A 19,363-nucleotide genomic window follows, 5' to 3' on the forward strand; every position below is an offset into this window, starting at 1 on the left:
AACCATAAAAAGTTGTAACTTCAAATATATCATTCCTTTAGGAATCTAGCCAGCTGAGGGGGAAGCTTCTGAGGGAGGGAACTGTCCACGGCCTGGGCCAGTGGCTGATTTCTCAGAAAGAAGGCGGAGAGAGCAAGACAAAGTGTACTGCTTTACACGGAGCTGAATTAAATGTCAAAATTAGATAAATTATTATATTTTGAGATTTTCATTACATGTTCTAGAGATTAAAATTATTGCTGAATGGGTTCAAACCTGATGAGTTGAAGTAATTACATTCTTTAACTATTTGGATGAATTTTATTTCTTTAAAAAACTATTCTTTTCCTTTTTTTCTCTTCTATTTTTACCAAAAAGAGATAATTCTCCTTATTGCTATAAGTGACTGGGGAAATTAGAAGAGATATTTAAATTAAAAAAAAATGTAAGTAGAATTCAGATAACCAGTAAACCACCAGGTGCTCCAAAATCTTCATTTTTCTGGTGTTACGCTTTGTTATCATTTATTTTTTTGGAAGTTACTTTCAGACTGTACTAAAGCACAGTCTATGTGATGAATGAATTGTATTACAAATTGTGCTGAGATGGGATCAAAAGTCATCCAACCTCTGTGTTTGTTTGTGCTGTTTCTTAGGAATGTGCCAACATTTGCTGCGATGCTAAAACGTGTAAAATCAAAGCAAGTTCTCAATGTGCATTAGGCGAATGCTGTGAAAAATGCCAGGTGAGATTGTTATTTTGTTCTATATTAATAATTATGATTACTCTTTATTTTTTCTATGTTAAAATATCAGGGATTACGTTAAATGAAATAAGCAAAGTAATATTTTTCTGTCTATGAAATAATGTTACCTACCATTTAGGAAGGCCTCTTTACAAACATGGGTTATTTGATCCTCCAACAACCCTAAGAAGTAGATATTATTATCTCATTTTGCTTTCGAGGGAGCTCAGAAGAGACAACGTGCAAAATAACAGAGCCGCTGTAGGCAAACTGCAGACACGCCCGGCTCCAGAGCCGGTGCTGGTTGCTTCTGTCTGCTGCTGCTTCAGATGCCACACGGCGTTCTTGGACAAAATCTCATAGCTGTTTGCATACGTCTTTAACCATTGATTTGGTGGAAAAGCTTTTATTTTAAATAACGTGAGGGCTTCCCTATCATCAACCTTTGAAGTCACTTAGGGTGAAATTCTTAGAAAAAAGACATAAAATGAGACTGCCGTGTCATTTCCTCTGTAGGGCTCTTTTGCGTTTCCCTTCAAGTTAGAATTCAGCATTTTACATTCTCTTGTTGCATAGAGTTCTACATTGTGATTGTTTATTTTTGTGTCTGTCTCCTTAGATTGACATCTAAGGGCAGGGCACTGATTTATCCTCACCTAGCACAGAATTTCCTACATTTTAAATAGTCAATAACCATTTGTAGAATGAACTTGTGGATTATTTACCAGGTTAAAGGTAGTGTTTGGAATAGATTTTTTTTCTTAATGTCACAGGGAGAATAAAGAAATAAAGGAGGCCAAAAGGAAGAAAATTTGAGAACTTAGGTAGTATTCACTAAGTGTTGCAAGTGCTATTTGTTAGAGATTATGGGAGATAAAAAGAAAGGAGCCTTGACATCAAAGAACTTGTGATTTCCTTAGGGCAGTGATATGCACACCTGAAACAGATGAAAATATAATGCATAATTAAATGCTCAAGTAGATATTATAATGATATATGCCCTTTGTGCAATACTTTCCACATATATTTTTACTTAATTTTCATAATGACCTTGTAAAGTAGATATTACATGGATAAATGGATTTTCAGAGAGATTAAATCTATTTTCTAAGCTTACACATCCAGCCACAGGTAGAGCCAAGATGCAGACCCATATCTTCCAAATGTGAATTCGGAGATCTTTCCCCACCACAGGTGGAAAACAGGATCAGCGACTTGCACTGAAGAAGCCAGAGGAGCCTTTGCGGAAGTTGAGGCTCTCCCAGTCTAGAGAGTAATGTGTGGATTTTAGATAAGCAGACAGAAAGAGAAAGCTTTTCCCAATGAGGAGGCTGACAGAAAGAACAGACCGAACAGAAGGTATAATAAGCATGTTTCGTGTGACAGCTGGAAAGAAAGCTAGTCTGGCTGGAGCAGTGGGGGTTGAATTTGGAGGGTCTCATATGCCCCAATTAAAATTAGGACTTTATTCTGTTGCCAGCATTAAGATAGTGAAAGTTTTTTGATGATATGAGAGCATACTTGCTCACTTCAACTAGGAAAATATATGCTTCCAGTGTCCACACAGGCCTCTTTAGATTCACGTGAATGGCAGAATTCGTTTTAGTAAGGTTTCTCTGAGGTAGTAAGAGCAAGATTTACAGTAAAAGATTGCAATGGAATTAATGCATCTAGTAAATATTCGGCTATTTCTCCCTCATAGATAGATCAATCCATAACAAGAAGTGAGTTGAAAAGAAATATCTGAAAGTACATTAAAAGGAATTAAGGATTAGGAAATGTGATGCCTGGGAAAGCCTCAGAGCATGCTGCTTTTGTGCTTGTGCACTTCTTCTTTATACGCAAGACTCACTTCATCAGCAAATCTCCGAAGTAGAAGATTTAAATCTCCTTGAAAATCTTGACAAAGAAGCGTTCAACAAAGGGCGAAATAACTTCCTTCTTTGCATTCTAAGACGTTGCTTGTTTTCTTCTGTAGTCTTCTTTTTGATATTTCTACAATGTTTGCACTACAAATTCAGAAATATTATTTACTTAAAGACTTAGGGCATTGGTCAAATTCAACAGCAGTAATATAATAGGAGATGGCTTTAGCTTATAAAATGCAAACGTAGACTAGAATAGAATGATGCCTGTAACTAACTACCTTGCCAGAAGAAAGCCAAAGGGAAAATGAATTTTGCATTAATTTGAGATATTAGGATAAGTCAGGTGGAAAAAAGCCTTCTCTCCATTTTTATTTTCCTACAGTTTAAAAAGGCTGGCGTAGTGTGCAGACCAGCAAAAGATGAGTGTGACCTGCCGGAAATGTGTGACGGCAAATCTGGTACTTGCCCTGATGATAGATTCCGAGTCAATGGCTTCCCTTGTCAAAATGGGAAGGGCTACTGCTTGATGGGCATGTGCCCCACACTGCAGGAGCAGTGCGCCGATCTGTGGGGACCAGGTAGGAGACACACCCCAGTGTTGCTTGCCTTCCTGCCTCTCTATGCACTTGCACAGAAAAATCATATTATTCCATGCAACAGAGTTTAATAATGACCAAAGTAGCACTCTGTCCTATTCCTTTTTCTTAGAAACTGTGCTGCTGCTCAAAATCCTGGATAAGTACATTTTAGGACTTAAAATCAATTTGGTGGCTGCTAGATACAGCCAATAAAAATGAGGATGGCCTAGTTAAATTTTAATTTCAGATTGATAGCTTTTTTTAGTATCAGTATGTGTCATGCAATATTTGAGGTAGACTTGTACTAAACAAGTTTTTGTTTATCTGAAATTCAAATGTGACTGGGTGTCCTGTACCTTATCTGGCAACTAACCAAGATCCTATTCAGATAAGTAAACCCTTGGAAGTCTGTGTGTGTGTGTGTGTGTGTGTGTGTAGGGGTGGCAGGGGTGACAGGGATGCTGGGAGTTAGGCAGAGAGCAAGGTACACCATAAAAAAAGAAATTAAAAATGAAATCATAACTTAAAAATCTCCAAAAACTTTAAGCCAAAATCTAAATTGTGCTAAATAGCTTAATCAGAAAGGCGATTTTAAAAATATCAAGTCTTTGCCTTCCTGGATATAATGTTTATTGTGTACATGTGATTAATTTTCATATCCTTTTCTGCCGCACTTCCAGATTCCTACTTAAAAGGCTGAAGGAATATTGTTTTTCAATAGGGAAAATACATATTCCTAGGAGTAGTTGAAGAGGGTTATCACATGCCAGAAACTTTTCATTATTCCTGAAAATACGCATAAAACAAGATTAGAGAAAGCCCCCAAAATCACTGATTCACAACACAGCCAGAGAAAAGAAACCTAGCAAACAAATGGACAAGAACCCAGAAAGATTCCTGAATAAAACCACTTGTGTCAGCCAAGGGTGGACCGAGACACAGTGTGAGGAGCTAGCTTGACGCATCAGAGCGTGAGGAAGTGCCCTGTCTCGCTGGGAGAGGCCTCAGCCTTCCTGCTGACTGTGGAAGTCTAGGGATGGACACACTGAGTTACAGTTGGAGACAAAGATGGCTCTGCCGGTAAAGAGCCCCTGCCTCCTTGGTCAACCTCAGAATAGGGCAGAGCCCTGGGAAAAGGAATCTTCAGCACAGGGGCGAAGCTCTGAGCATCCCCTCTATTATTTGGTAATAAATCATTGCAATAAATACTATTCCTTTCTTCTTGTGCCTGACCCTTCAATATCTGACTCCCTGACAAACCTGTAAATCTCCTAGCACCTAGAAACTGTCTGCTTTGTTCACAGTTGTATTCCCAGTGTGTCCTAGCACAGTGTCTGACTTTGGTAAAATTATCTATTGAATTAATGTTGAACATATCCATCTGATATTAATATAGGGAAGCCCTTTTAAATCATACATTTAAAGGAAGCCCTTATAAAGGCCAAAGAAATAGGTTTGCCTAAAAAACTTCCAATTTTTACAATTCATAAGGGATCACATATTTAAATTAACCTTCAAAGCTTGAAAAGTCTTATATATAAGGGGGAAAATCACTTTCTTTAACATCAAATCATTTCTTTAATCAATTGGAATTCCAAATATTGAAAAATGTGACCAAGGCATGAACAGGCAATTCATCATAAACAAAAAGAACAATGTCTAATAGACTTTGCAAGCATTGTAACTCAAGAGCAGAATGTGCGAAATACCATTAACGCATCAGGAGTGTGACATAGAGTAAGAAAGATGAATGAAAAGTTAATCTTCTATGCTTGTTAAATTGGCAAAGCTTTGTTACAATTCCTGCTCGGAGTCAGTGCAGATGTGAAGAAACACTTAGTTGCACACACGCTGGTAAGAATATAAATTAGCATGTTCTTTTCAGGGAGAATTTGGAAAAATGTATGTACAATCTAAAAAGAAAATGTACTGCTTTCCCTAGCAATTGTAGCCAGGAATATTTATTTATAAAGAATTTTCAGCCAACATTTTTTTAAATGGTAGTGGATAATTAGGAAACATCTCAAAGTCTAGGAATAAGAATTAGTCAAATAAATTATAGTGTATCTATCCAATGCAAGTATTACAGCTATGATATTGTAGAGTATTTAATGCCTGGGGAAAGGACAGGTATATTGTTAACAGAGAAAAAGTAACTTCTGAAGCAGTGTGATACCTGGCACATGAATGATACTTCCCACAATATTAGCAGCAATAACTCTGAAGTTTGGGATTATGAATATGCTTTTTCCTAATTATTCAGCTAATTATTCAAGTTTTCGATGAAGATCTTTTATTATAATGATAAGGAAATTATAAATGTTAGTGAGATCAAATAATCAAGAAAATATGGTAATAAAACTCGTTTTATCATCTTGGGCATTGAAACATGGAATTCATTTAAAATGGTTTGAGTTTATAAATCACCATTATAGGTTTAGTAATTTTTCTTGAAACCAGTGCAATATCTTCATAGGTTTGTGATTATTTTTAACCAAGTTGTTGTTTTTTCAAAGACTGTATTCAAATTTTCCCGGTCTTGTTTATTGATCTTTAAGGGGACATCCCAGGACAGAGAAGGAGCATACGTCTTAGAGTCACATAGAACTGGGGGTGAAGTCTGGTTTTTCCTCTCTTTCTGTGACTTTAATCGATGTGATCCTTTATTTCCTTGTTGATAAAATGAGAAGGATAACAAGAATAGCTAATATGTATTAACAATGTACTACTAACCAGGCACCATTCCCAGTGACTCACATCTTTTACCTCTTTTAATGCTCACCACAACCCTATGAGGTAGGTACTATTATACAGATCCTCATTTTACAGCAGAGCAAAAGGAGAGGTAAGTCACTTGCCCAAGGTCACACAGGTGCTCAGTCTCACTGAACGCCTGAGCTCTTCAACACTATGTTCTGTTGTCCATCTGGTGGGGATCTGAGGAAATGCACATGAGAAATTAAATATATGATGCTTATCACTGTCCCGGTACAGAGTAGAAGTTTGACTAAGCATAGCCTGGAATTGCCTCCATAGCACGTATCAGCAGAATAGCTTTCCGATATCTGCCCGTGGGCTGGTAACATAATGACTGTGGCTTTCCTGGCTAAGTCTTCATATTTAGATGAATTTTTTTAACCTTCAGCAAATCATCCACATGTTTCCAAATACTTAGATAGCCATTATTCAAAAGTAGAATATTTAAAGACTATTTGTAATTCCAGCCAGCTCTCTTGATATCAAATTGTTGCAGTTTATATTTCTGAGAATGGTCAATGAGATTATGCTAAAATACTACTTCTCATGCTATGTATTTCATTAATTTTATATTTCATTAATCCTTTGTAGCATTGAACTTCTTCTCTCTTTTCAAATATGTCACTGCTGATCGTGCCCGGTCCCAGAAACCAAGGTTGCAGATGAGTCGTGTTACAGCAGGAATGAAGGTGGCTCAAAGTACGGGTACTGTCACAAAGTGGACGACAAACACATTCCTTGTAAAGCAGAGTAAGTGGCATTGTGGTTTGAACCTTCCTGCTCCAAACCCTAGGGAAATTGCTCACTTCCAGGCACACCTTCTGACTTATTTCATGTAAAGAGGAAGTGAATTTGGACATCGTTCACTTGATAAACATTCATGGAGTGACTGTTATGTGACGTGTTTTAGGCTACGCACTGAGTTAAAAGACAAATAAGAAATGAGCGCTTTTTTCTAGTCCCTTATGGATGCTTCAGCTGACATCAAGTACAGTCATTGTTCAATAGAATAAATGTTTGAGATGGAACGTGCAATGGTGAATGGGCCTGGTTGGAAATTTGTACATGGATTTTCTAGGATACTTTAGGTGCTTTTCCATCTAGTGTCTTTCATTACGATTCTAGGGGTAGAAATATTTATCTACTCAGAGGAATAATCAATACAATTTTTGTACAGTTTTCTTTAAACTTGCCATGGCATTACATAAAGAAAAAAATACAGTAAGAGGAAAGATTGACAATTCACCTAAAGAATTTGTTTTATTTTTTGTATTGATATTCGGGAAAAAATTATAGACGATCATCAGTGAACTTGAGATTTTTCTATAAGGTTTTTGATTCTACAATTTTAAGATGACTTTTAAAATTCAAATTATAATGGATTAAACTTTGTACCTGCTTCAAATTTTACACATACAAAGTAATATATAAGAAGAGATTGAACAAGATCAGCATTTTCAAAGCTTTTTCAATGAATAATAATTTTTCAAGATGATAGATATTACCAAACAAACTATATTTTAGGCATAGGGTCATCTCTTGGGGAGTCTGGGCCTAAAAGACAATCATATCCTGTGGTCTCTCCATTACAAGAAATCAGGGCAGATTCAAAAGGGAAAAAACTATGTAAAAAGCAATGTGTGTGTGTTATGGGGAGGGGGTTTTGTAGTTTGAGATAGAGTGAGCGGGGAAAGAGAGAAGAGTAGCTTCGGCCTTCCTCTGTAGCATATGCACATACCGTTGTCCTGTATAACTGTTTGTATGAGTACTGGATAATTTCTGTGACTGGAGGCACAAACATTTCATTCTTCTCACAGGCTGACTTCCCAGTCACTTCTCAATAGTCATTGGCTACAATAGAGAGAAAGCCTGTCATTTCCTGTGCCCTAGAGCCTTCCTTATAAAGCTCTACCTAATGATTTTAAGAAACGCCCTCAAGTTTAGAAGAATGCATGCCTTTCTCCACTCCTCCATCATATTTTCTAATAGCCACCAGAGACATCATAAGAATCTGATTCCATCTCTCCCAGAATAGTTTTTCACAGCCCTCCTCTGAATTCTGTATAAAGCTCCAATTTTATTGGCATTGGTTTTATTCACCTTGGCAAGTAAATGAATGGCTTTATTGAGTCCTGAGCAGTTTGATCTGTGTTTGCAGGGAGATAGTCTTCTTTCCATAACCCTGCGTGTGTCTTGGAGTGTCAACCAGGGCTCACTCAGCCTTATATTAACAGAACTATGGTTGAATTATTCTCCTGCAATTCATGAAAATAAATAAGTAAGCTTAGCTAAAATAAGAAAGAAACTGATTTCCAAGGGGTTTTACAGGATGTGAGAATTCCATCTTCCTTATATCTTCTAGCTCCATCCTGCATATGACCCCATTCCCAGGTGTTTCTCTTGGTCTGTGGTGGCTTCTCCAGCTCCAGCCATCACATTCCAACAAGCAAAAGGGGAAAAAAATTAAGGAGTAGGACATACTCCCTCCCATAAGGCCACCTTCAAGAATTTGCATTTAAGATTCTGCTTTCTTCCCATTGATCAGAACTTAGACAATTGACCAAAATTAGCTGCACAGGAATCTGGGAAATGTGGGTTTTTTTGAGCAAGGATGTGCCTTGTTACAGCTAATATTCAAGGGTTCTATTACTGAAGGATAAAGGGAAAATTGATATAAAGGAGAAGTAGCAGTCTCTTCTATAGGGAGAAATACCATTAGTTAAATATTGATAGGGAGCTGATTTACATTTGTATAAAACAGCAGTTTGGATCCTGGTATTTCAACTGCAGCAAATTCTGGCTTTTTCTCAGTGATGCCATGTGTGGGAAGTTGTTCTGTCAAGGTGGCTCAGATAATTTGCCCTGGAAAGGACGTATAATAACTTTCCTGACATGCAAAACATTTGAACCTGAAGACTTCAGTGAAGAAATAGGCATGGTAGCCAATGGAACTAAGTGTGGAAACAAGAAGGTAAGTTGAAATTGTAGTTTTTACTCAAATGTCCTTTTTTTTTAATTTTGTTTGTTTGCTTCTCAAGGCCTCCTTGTGTTTCACGGAGCACACTTTTCAAAGCAATGCTTATGCCATTCATTTATGCATGCCTGCATTCACTCCTTCAATATTATTTAATATGTGCTTAGCACTAGTTTGTTAAACTTAGGTAGATTTTATTGACCCCAAATCAGTAGGTTCTCAATAAATGATAGCAACTCTGATAATTATAAAGAGAATAATATCAATACTATTTATTCTTAAATAAATGATTATTTTAATATTGCAGATGATGGGATAGTAGCGTGTTTTCCATAATATTTTTTGGAATGGGTAACTTGTCTCATGTGCAATGCTTAGTTCAGTGGTAAATGTCAGTCTTAAGAGTTGGACTGACGAGGAGGAGTAAGAGAATGACCCGGGAAGAATGAAGTGAAATTAGAGAATCTTCTTTAAAAGAGGACTTTCTAAATATTTTATTATAAAAATTATCCAGAGCCCATCTTCCTATGTTCAAAAGAGTGCTGTGATTTCTCTAATAAAAAGGTAAGTTTGATAACAATCGTGATGACTAATAATGCAAGACTGAATTCCAAAGAGTCACCAATTTGCAGAGCTGAAGCCGCTGGGCACTGATGTCAGCCTGGTGTTTTTCACATCCCTTTCAGGTCTGCATCAATGCAGAATGTGTGCACATTGAAAGAGCCTACAAAGCCACCAATTGCTCCTCTAAGTGCAAAGGACACGCTGTAAGTTTTGAAAATGTTTTCCCAAGCTTGCTGAATCAATGTAATTTTAGGTTAGTTTTGATGATGTTAAAGTAATGTGTCAGCATTAAATGATTAAAATTAGTAATTTTGTCTAACCTCTCAGTAGTTTGGTTCCATGAGAACTTTCTTCTAAGAACCTGGGACTGAAATTCCAGTTGTGAACTCGTACATTCTGTAGCCAGGTGCCAGGCTGCAGAGCAGGTTGTTTCTTCTTCAGAACTGACTTCAGCACTGATGAATAGGCACTTGGGGTTGGTGGCCAGCCTGTGTGGAAACTAACAGGGTCACTGCTCCCCTAGGTGTGTGACCACGAGCTCCAGTGTCAGTGTAAAGAAGGATGGGCGCCCCCTGACTGCGATGACTCCTCGGTGGTCTTCCGTAGGTTACATTACATGTCTAACCTGAGAAAATTGCTTTCCTCCTCCAAGCTTTTATTTCGTATTACACAACATTTCATTGCCTTTTTCCTCTCCTCTTGGAATTCCTGTTCTGTAGATATTGAATCCACAATATTAATCTTCGAAGTCTTTTTAACAACTTTTTAATCATGTTTTCCACATCCTTATGTTTTTACTCTACATACAAAAAGATTTCCTCAAATTTTACGTTTGTAATCTTATTTTAATTTCCCAAATTTTCTCACTTTATGATTGTTCCATTTTCATAGCAGCCTTTATTTAATGTGTAGCTATAAGATCCTCATAAAACTCTTTAAGAATATGACTTAGATTTTTAATTATTTTTTTAATCTTCAACTATTATTTTATTTTCTGTTCTTAATTGTGGTAACAGTTGTTTATAACATTTTACAAATTTCAGGTATGCATCATTATATGTTTCTATTTCTGTGTAGATTACATGTTCACCACCCAAAGACTGATTACAATCCATCACCACATACATGAGCCTAATCACCCCTTTTGCCCTCCTCCCTTCCCCCTTCCCCTCTGGTAACTACCAATCCACTTAGATTATTATTATTATTATTTTTTAAGATTTTATTTTTTCCTTTTTCTCCCCAAAGCCCCCCAGTACATAGTTGTATATTCTTCGTTGTGGGTCCTTCCAGTTGTGGCATGTGGGACGCTGCCTCAGTGTGGTTTGATGAGCAGTGCCATGTCCGCGCCCAGGACTCGAACCAACGAAACACTGGCCCGCCTGCAGCGGAGCGCGCGAACTTAACCACTCGGCCAAGGGGCCAGCCCCAATCCACTTAGATTATTTTTAAGTTCATTTCTGTTCCCTGAATCATCTCTACCTCTTTTGGGTTTGATTGTTTTTCTTTTTTCAGCCTGTCTCGTATTTCCTTGTGTTTTTTCCATCAGGATATGTGATGCTTAGTTCAATGCGGAATTAGATTGACTTGAATTAGCTCACATGGGTTTTCTTTACATGTTTCTGTGCTTGTTGTACCTACCAATACCTCTCCTGATGGAAGATCTAGCTATGAGCTGTATCAGTAGATAACAGATCTTCCTACAGGCCACCAAGGTGAGAAGTAGGAAGTGTGGGGATCCTCACCTCTAATCGCCATGGTGAGGAGTGCTTTGCTCTGAGGAGAGAGTTCATTCCATTTACCTACTGGGAGAGCTGCTTTTCTTCAGTGCTCTCTCCTTTATTCCCCCTTCTCTGTCTCTGATATAGTATGGGTATGTACAGAGCCTCTGTTCTGCTTCTCAGGCTCTTGCATCCCCCATTGCTTCTGGAGAGAGGTTCTCAGGGCGTTCTCCTGAAGCATGAACCACTCTTGCTCTATGTACACAAGGGATGTGGGTGGGGATACAGATGAGGATGGGTTTGAATGAACCATCTGTCCCAAATTCAGATTCTCTGTTGACTTTCCCCCTCAAAATAACATCTACTTCTGATGTTTGGGTTATTTTGTTAAATTTTTTTTCATTTTCTTTGTTAGACTTCCCAAGAAAGAATAACATTTAATTCTGATGTTTAGAGCTATAATTTATTATTTCTGCCCACCTAAATTCCTTTACTTCCGATCTTTCTGCAATTTCCAAAAATTCTTTACTATTTTTTCTACTGTTGTATGATTTTATTAAATAAACATATACATACACACATATGCATATACAACCACTATCAAGCATTTGTCATCTAGGATTTGGATAGGGTAGGGGGATAGATGGAGGAACATAATCAACTACTTTAATTAGAAAGCTCTTTGTTTCAATACTTACTAAAAATCCTTTTATAGTTTGACTTCCCTCTTCTTGAACTCTTAATTTTGACTCATCTATTGAAATCATCTCCATGAGTAATTTCTTCTTTCTTTCTACATTGAACTTTCTAAGTTGCATTTATGAGAATTTATTTCTGTGGCTAAATAGAAAACGTGAAGAACAGGTAGGATTGGATTGGATTTTTTGAATCACAGCTTTAATTTCATGACTCTCTTGAAGCAGATACTGATGTGTAATGTTAAACAACTGAGGCTACACTGATTTTGTCGTTGTTAAATAACCACTTTAAAAATCATTAGCTTTATTTTTTTAATGCTTTTAGAATTGCTACTTAATGAAAACTAATCACCATGCTATGGCTGAGCGTTGCCCTCTTTCCATTATCTTGATTGTTAGCCAGCGAGGCTTCTCAAATTGAGGATGTGGTTCTTTCTTCAGTTCAAGGAATGTTTCTATTATTACAAGTTTTAAAATTGATTCTGTTCCACTTCTCTGGTTTCTAATTCAGAAACATAAATTATTTGTATGACATATCTCTACTGTGTGGCTTCATGTCATCTTTTTTCTCATTGTCCTTTTCTGCTTGTTCTGGAAAGTCTTTCAAGATCGTTCTCTATAACGCAGAGTGAATTTTTGAAAATGTTAACACCTCTATTTGTTATAGTGACATTTAAAAATATTCAGTGGCATTTTTGTGTTTCCTTGAAATGTTTTCATTCCAGCCTATTGTTTTCTCTTATTTCATATCTTTTTAAAAAAAATAATGTTTTAATTTTATTGAGAGTACCAAGTAGATGCCATCATAAATTTACTTTGATTCTTTTTATAATTTTTTCTAAAATATATATTTTAATATATGTTGTTTCTACTTATTATTTTACATCTAATCTTTTCATACTTTTTATGATTTTCTTCTCCATAATTACTTATCATCCAATAAAGTAGAATCAATTCTGACACACACTGTTAAAGTATTTCCTAAAAATGTTCACTTGGGAGGACTGGAGATGCATTCTATTACATTAAATTTATGTCCTTAGGGCTTCAGGGAGGCAGCTGGAGTGTTTCACAGAATAAGTGGGGGAGGTTTTTCTCTGAATAGTTTATTCTATTTGTTGAAACTATTGTTTCAACAGGATTCAACTTTATCCCTCAGGTTTTCTTTTTGTTTTGGGGCACTGTATTGCTGAATTTGGTTCCATTTCTGGTGCTACTTCTGATCTAAACACCAAGGAAAGCCTCCACCAACTGAGGAAAGTCCCTAGTTCATCAAACTGTCTTGTCACCAAAAGGACGGATCCCTGAGGCTAGTTTTCACAATAGCCTGGTTTCTAAATCTAAACTTGAATGAGAAAAATTACATCTCTATTTACATTCGATTCTAACTAAAATTTAGAATTTTCTGCAATTACAGGAATGTAAGGCAGCGAACCACAGAAGTAACAGCAATATTAGTAGTTCTCATGACTTTGTAATGATCATGACTTTCTCATGATTTGTAATAGGAATTACAAATATTTTTACATCACATTGCAGTTGCTACATATGTCTCCAAATATCATACATGCGTATCTCTGGTTTGAAATTATGGTAGTGATTAATTCATTAGTAGATTTGATAACTTAAGGGGTTAATAAAGAAGCACATATTTAACTATATCCCAAATTGTTTTATAGTATTTGACAACTGTATTCCAACGTAACTAGCTTTATTTTTAATCCTATGCATTTTATTAACAAATTTAAAAACATTCAGAGAAGGAATTTATAGGCTTTATCAGATTTCCAAAGTGATCTGTGCCACAAAAAATGGTCAAAATTCCTGCTCCACAGCATGGCCGTGCACAGCCATGGGCTTTCAAGCTTATTTATTTTAATTAAAACCAGTTTTTGTGAGATATAACATATACAGAAAAACATATAAATACACATAATATAGCATGTGTTATTATTTATACATATTTATAATATGTAGCATACGTTCATTTATATGTAAATATAAATGAAATATAAATTTTATAAAATGAGCATTCATACAATGCACTGTGGGCGGAGGAACAGAACATTGCCCGGCATCCTCTCCCGCAGCCTCGTCCCAGTGCTGGTGTCCTCTCTCCCTCTAAAGGGTAATCATTAACTTGTCTTTTATTATGAACATTTTCTTACTTTCTTCATAGTCTTCCTTCCTAAATACATATTCCTAAACAATGCATTCTGTTTTTTGCTGTTTCTCAAGTTCATATTTATGTCATTATTGGTACTCATGGTCTTCTTTCCTCTACATTATGTTTTCATAATCCATGTTCTTAACAGGTCGCCCGAGTGAATTCATTTTTGCCGTGGTGCATAATATGACAATATTGTCATGTTTTGGTGTAAATATCATATAGATATATGACAGTTTCTTTCCCTTTTTTACTGCTTTTATGGATATTTCAGGGCTGTGATGAAAAAAAGTTCCTATAAATGCTGTCATTCAAATCTATTTAACTTCACTAGATCTCATCAAACTGTGTCCACATGGTTGCACAAATTCACACTCCTAGCAGCAGAGAATAAAAGTTCCTATTGTTCTACAGCCTTTAAGCCATTTGGCATCAGCAGAATTATTAAATTTTAGCCATTCTGGTGGGTTAGTAGTAACAGCATATCGGGGTTTTAATTTGCTTTCTATAGTTATAATTTTCTTTCTATATAACTAACAATAAGAAAAAAAGGAACTTTTCTTATTTTCCGGGTATTTGTATTTCCTCTTTTGTGAAGTATTTCTTCAAACCTCTTGGTTCATTTTTCTTTTGGGTTGTCTCCTCTGGCTGCTTTATTAGCTTGTGTAAGTTTTAATGTATTCTTGATATAATCTATTTTTCAGTTATACATGTTGTAAATAACTTCCCTCATTCTGTGTTTTCTCACTCTTAGTGGTGTCATGTGATTAACAGAAGTTTTTAATTGTAATGTAGTCAATCTGTTAATTACTTCATTGATGGTTAGGTTTTTTTCTTTGTGTGTCCTTTTTAAGAAAATTTTCCCTATCCTGGAGATATGAATATATATCCATATATTACATTCTAAAAAAGATTATTGTATTGCCTTTTCAAATTTAACTCTATAATCTATCTGGAATTGTTTGTGTATGATGCATGTATTCAATTTCATTTTTATCTTGAATGGATGCCCAGTTGTCACTGCATCAATCACATAATAGGTCATCTTTCATTAATGCTCTATAGGGCCACCTCTCTAATAAAGCACGTGTACATAGATGTGTGTCTTTCTGGGATATCTATTCTTTTCTGGTGGTCCTATTTGTGTGCCAGTATAACACTCTTTTATTATTGTATCTTTAAGATAATTTTGATATCTTTTAAGTGGTCCTTTATCTTTGTTCTTTAAGAATGTCTTGGGGGGTGAGGTGGTGCTGGCCCCATGGCCTAGTGGTCAAAATTTGGCGTGCTCCACTTTGGTGTCTCGGGTTCGCAGGCCCAGACCCCAGGTGCAGACCTACACCACTCATCAAGCCATGCTATGGTGGCGACCCACATACAAAATAGAGGAAGACTGGTAGAGATGTTAGCTCAGAGCAAATCTTCCTCAGCAAAAAAAAAAAGAAAGAAAGAATGTCTTGGCTATTGGCTATTTGTACTTTCATATATGTTTTACAATCAGGTTCTCAAGTTACACACACAATTCCCACTGGGATTTTCATTTAGTGTATACCACATCTATAGAACTACTTGGGGGAATGAATTTTCATCTTTTGATAAAAGCATTTTTCAATTATTAATACAATATAGAAATTCAACTAATTTTTGTGTATTTATTTATTTTATTTATTTTTTTTAAGATTTTATTTTTCCTTTTTCTCCCAAAGCCCCCTGGTACATAGTTGTGTATTTTTAGTTGTGGGTCCTTCTAGTTGTGGCATGTGGGACACCGCCTCAGCATGGCTTGATGAGTGGTGCCATGTCCGTGCCCAGGATTCAAACTGGCAAAACCCTGAGCCACCGAAGTGCAGCTCGTGAACTTAACCACTCGGCCATGGGGCCAGCCCCAAATTTTTGTGTATTTATTTTTGTATTAAATACCTCTGGCAACCTATCTTAGTAATTCTAGTAATTTATCTGTAGATTCTTTTAGATTTTCTACATATTCAATCATGTTGTTTCAGAAAAGTGAAAAATTTTTTTCTTCCTCTCTAATCTTCTTTACAATTTTAATTTCCTGTACTTGTTTTCCTTCACTGAGTGGTACCTCCTGTACTATGCAGAATAGAAATAGTGATAACCACCTCTTTGTTTCTTTCCCAATCTCAAAGGAAAGGCTTTGAGTTTTGCCTTGTTATCTGAAGGTATTGTGTACATATTTAGATCCTCTTCATAGGATTAAGGAAGTTCAATTCTATTCCTAGTTTGCTGAGAATTTTATCAAATGCTTTCTCTTTATTTATTGATTCAAATGTTTTGCCCCTTTACTTTACTCTGTTGGTATTGCAAAATAAATTGATTGATATTTGAACGTTTATCTAACTCTGCATTCGTTTGATAAACTCAACATGGAAATAGCATCTTACATAATTGATGGATGATGTCTGCTATTATTTTATCTTCATGAGTGATATTGGCCTGTAATTTTCTCATACTTTACTTGCTTATTTTGGGTATCAGAGTTATGCTAGTCATATAAAATGAAATGGGGAGTGTTCACTTATTTATATTCTCTGGAAGACTTTGTATAAGAATGGAAGGTCCTTCCCTAAATATCTGGTAGAACTCGTCAGTAAGCCATGTAAACCTAGAGTTCTGAGGACTATTCTAAATTAGCGATTCAATTTCTTTAGAAGTTATAAGACCCTTCAGATTTTTTATTTCTTCTTATGTAAGTTTTAATATGTTCTGTTTTTCTAGACATTTTCCTACTTCATCTAAATTTAAAATTTTGAGTTTAAAATTATTAATAATACTTAACTTTTTAATATCAATGGAATCTATGGGATTGTGTTTTCTCTTTTTTTAATATCATCTGAACAGAATTTTAAAATTTGTATCATTTTTTATGCTTTTTCTTTTTTCACGTTTGTTTGCTATTTTAATTTCTGCTTTATACTATTCCATTCCCTTTCCTTAAATTTTTTTCATCTTTTAAAAAATATCTTGAAATGGATGCTTGGCTCATTAATTTTCAGGCTTCTTTTTAAATACATCCTCTTCAGATTACAAATCTATAAATTTTCCTCTAAGAATTCCTTTGATTGTAGCCCACATGGTAAATGACATTTTCATTAGCATTTGGTTAAAATTATTCTCTATTTTCCATTTGCTTTCTTCTTAGACCCTTGAAATGTCTAGACATGTATTTCTCTAAATACATGCACATGCAGATTTTCTAGCTATTGTTAAAGTAGTGCTTAGAATAATTACACAGGGATCAGAGAACCTACTGTGTTGAGGATATGTTGAAATTTGTTGAGACTTGCTTTATGGCTCAGCATATGCCCATATTTGTAAGTATTCTGTTATGCATACAGAAATATGTATTCTGAAGTTATGTGCAATGTGCAAACAAAAAAATGTACATGTTTTTCATACCACATTTGTTAGTTGTGTGTACATATATTAATCCCTACTGATAACTTGTTTGTTCTACCAATTATTGAGCCAGGAGTGTTAAAATCCCCCACTATAATTGTGAATTAGCTGTGATTTCTGATTCTATCAGTGCTTATATATATTTCGAGGTCATGCTACTATCTATGTAAAAGTTTAGAATTAATATGTCATCACAGTAGATTAACACTTTCATCATTATGAAATACTTCTGTGTATCTCTAGTCTTCTTGCCTTTTAAAGTCTATAGTTCCTGGAGACTAATAGAGCTGTTCCATCTTTCTTTTGGTCTCTTTTGCGCTGGCATAACATTTTTATGTCCTTTTACTTCCATTCTTTCTGAATCCTCATGTTTTATATCTGTCTCTTATTTTTAAAAAGCATACTCCTTTTTGCAGAGTTCTCGTCAAGATGGTGCTGTGAGCAGACGTTGAACTCGCCTCCTCCCACAAACACAACCAGGTTACGACAATTTTAGGAAGAATCACCCTGGATTGAAAACTGCAAACTGGATAAAAAGAACCCCCACGACAAGGGACAGTCCTGACGAAAGCAGAAGAGGCAGTAACTCTGGCCAGAGAGGAAAAAAGCCACCTTTGGGAGCAGCAGAGCTTCTCAGCTGGCCAGGCGGGAGCCAACCTAAGGATATCCAGATAGCATCTCAAGACGCCTAAGAGTCTAGTATTACTATACATCGGAAGGTGGATGGACTTCCCCCTGGGAGGAGGTGGAAATAGGTGAAAACTCTCCGACTCCTGACCCCCGACCCCCGGCCAGCCTAGTTCCTGCAGGAGGCTCTCTTCCAGCGGACTCCCCCATAGCATCGCCACATACCAAGGGTAGGAGTGTGCACTCACCAGTGGAGCGACGGTGGAAACAGGTGACAACAGCCCTACCCAAGTCCCCGTGATCACACCTAAGCCCAGGGGGAGTTCCCCAGGGTCCTGCACCCACCAGTAGGGAAGGCCTCTGCTTGCCATTAGCAGGGAGGCCCTGCCCAGAAGCCAGAACAAAGAGAAGCTCCTGGAGGGCCCGGCATGGCACCAGACCGCAAGCTGCCACTGGGCTCATGGTCTCCGGCACAGGGGGTGCCCGGACTTCCCATAGACGTGCTTGGGGACAGGGTTGGAGCTCCAGTGCCCTGCTCTGCAGCCTGGGGGGAGGCTCCAGGGTCCCACAACCCCCCGGCAGGGAAAGCCTCTGCTCGCCATTAGCTGGGAGGCCCTGCCCAGAATCCAGAGCAAAAGGAAGCTCCCGGCGGGCAGATTCCCTGGCACTGCACCAGACCACCAGCTGCTGCTGTGTCCACGGTCTCTGGCGCAGGGGGTGCCCGGACTTCCTGTGGACGTGCTTGGGGACTGGGTGGAGCTCCAACACCTGGCTCTGCCACCTGGGGGGATGCTCCAGGGTCCCGCACCCCCTCAGGAGGGAGGGCCTCTGCTCGCCATTGGCAGGGAGGCCCCGTCCAGCATTTGGAGCACCAGGAAGCTCCCTAGAGCAGAATTCCCCACAAGGCAGCAGCTTACAAGCCACCACCAGGCCCACGGACTCTGGCCATGTCCCAGACGAGGCAAGGGGCTCCCAGAGAACCTGTGAGAGTGGAGTGGGGCAGAGTGGAGCTCCGGTGAAATGGCTACGTAGCCCAGAGGGGAACTCCAGGTTCCTACAGCAGCCTCAGCGAAAGCCTCTGCACTGCACTAGTGGAGAGGTCCCAACTGGCAACCGCAAGGCGGGAAGGCCCTGGGGCAAAAGCAGCACAGCTAGGTGAGCTAACGACAGACTGCAGAAGATACCCATAGCTCTGCTGGGACCTATAGTGGACAAGTGTGATCTTGTGGGCTCTGTTAGGGACAAAGCGGCGATTATAGGTGATC

The 19,363-nt window shown here is 37.6% G+C and overlaps 1 protein-coding gene across 6 annotated transcripts in view; it reads left to right on the top strand.

The window, feature by feature from the left end:
- The window catches only part of ADAM28 (ADAM metallopeptidase domain 28), a 72,814-nt gene that overhangs the window by 40,676 nt on the left and 12,775 nt on the right, over window positions 1–19,363 (top strand). For 3 of the 6 annotated variants that reach the window (XM_023636172.2, XM_023636173.2, XM_070256196.1), the window contains 6 exons: window positions 635–724; window positions 2,975–3,170; window positions 6,575–6,677; window positions 8,739–8,898; window positions 9,588–9,668; window positions 9,989–10,067. In XM_023636172.2, the coding sequence (XP_023491940.2) occupies window positions 635–724; window positions 2,975–3,170; window positions 6,575–6,677; window positions 8,739–8,898; window positions 9,588–9,668; window positions 9,989–10,067 (709 nt within the window). Of the gene's footprint in view, window positions 1–634; window positions 725–2,974; window positions 3,171–6,574; window positions 6,678–8,738; window positions 8,899–9,587; window positions 9,669–9,988; window positions 10,068–17,887; window positions 18,370–19,363 lie in introns of those variants that run through there. The other 3 variants (XR_011434337.1, XR_011434344.1, XM_070256201.1) reach the window with 2 other exon arrangements.

Source organism: Equus caballus, chromosome 2, assembly GCF_041296265.1.
Source record: "Equus caballus isolate H_3958 breed thoroughbred chromosome 2, TB-T2T, whole genome shotgun sequence".
Lineage (NCBI taxonomy): Eukaryota > Metazoa > Chordata > Mammalia > Perissodactyla > Equidae > Equus > Equus caballus.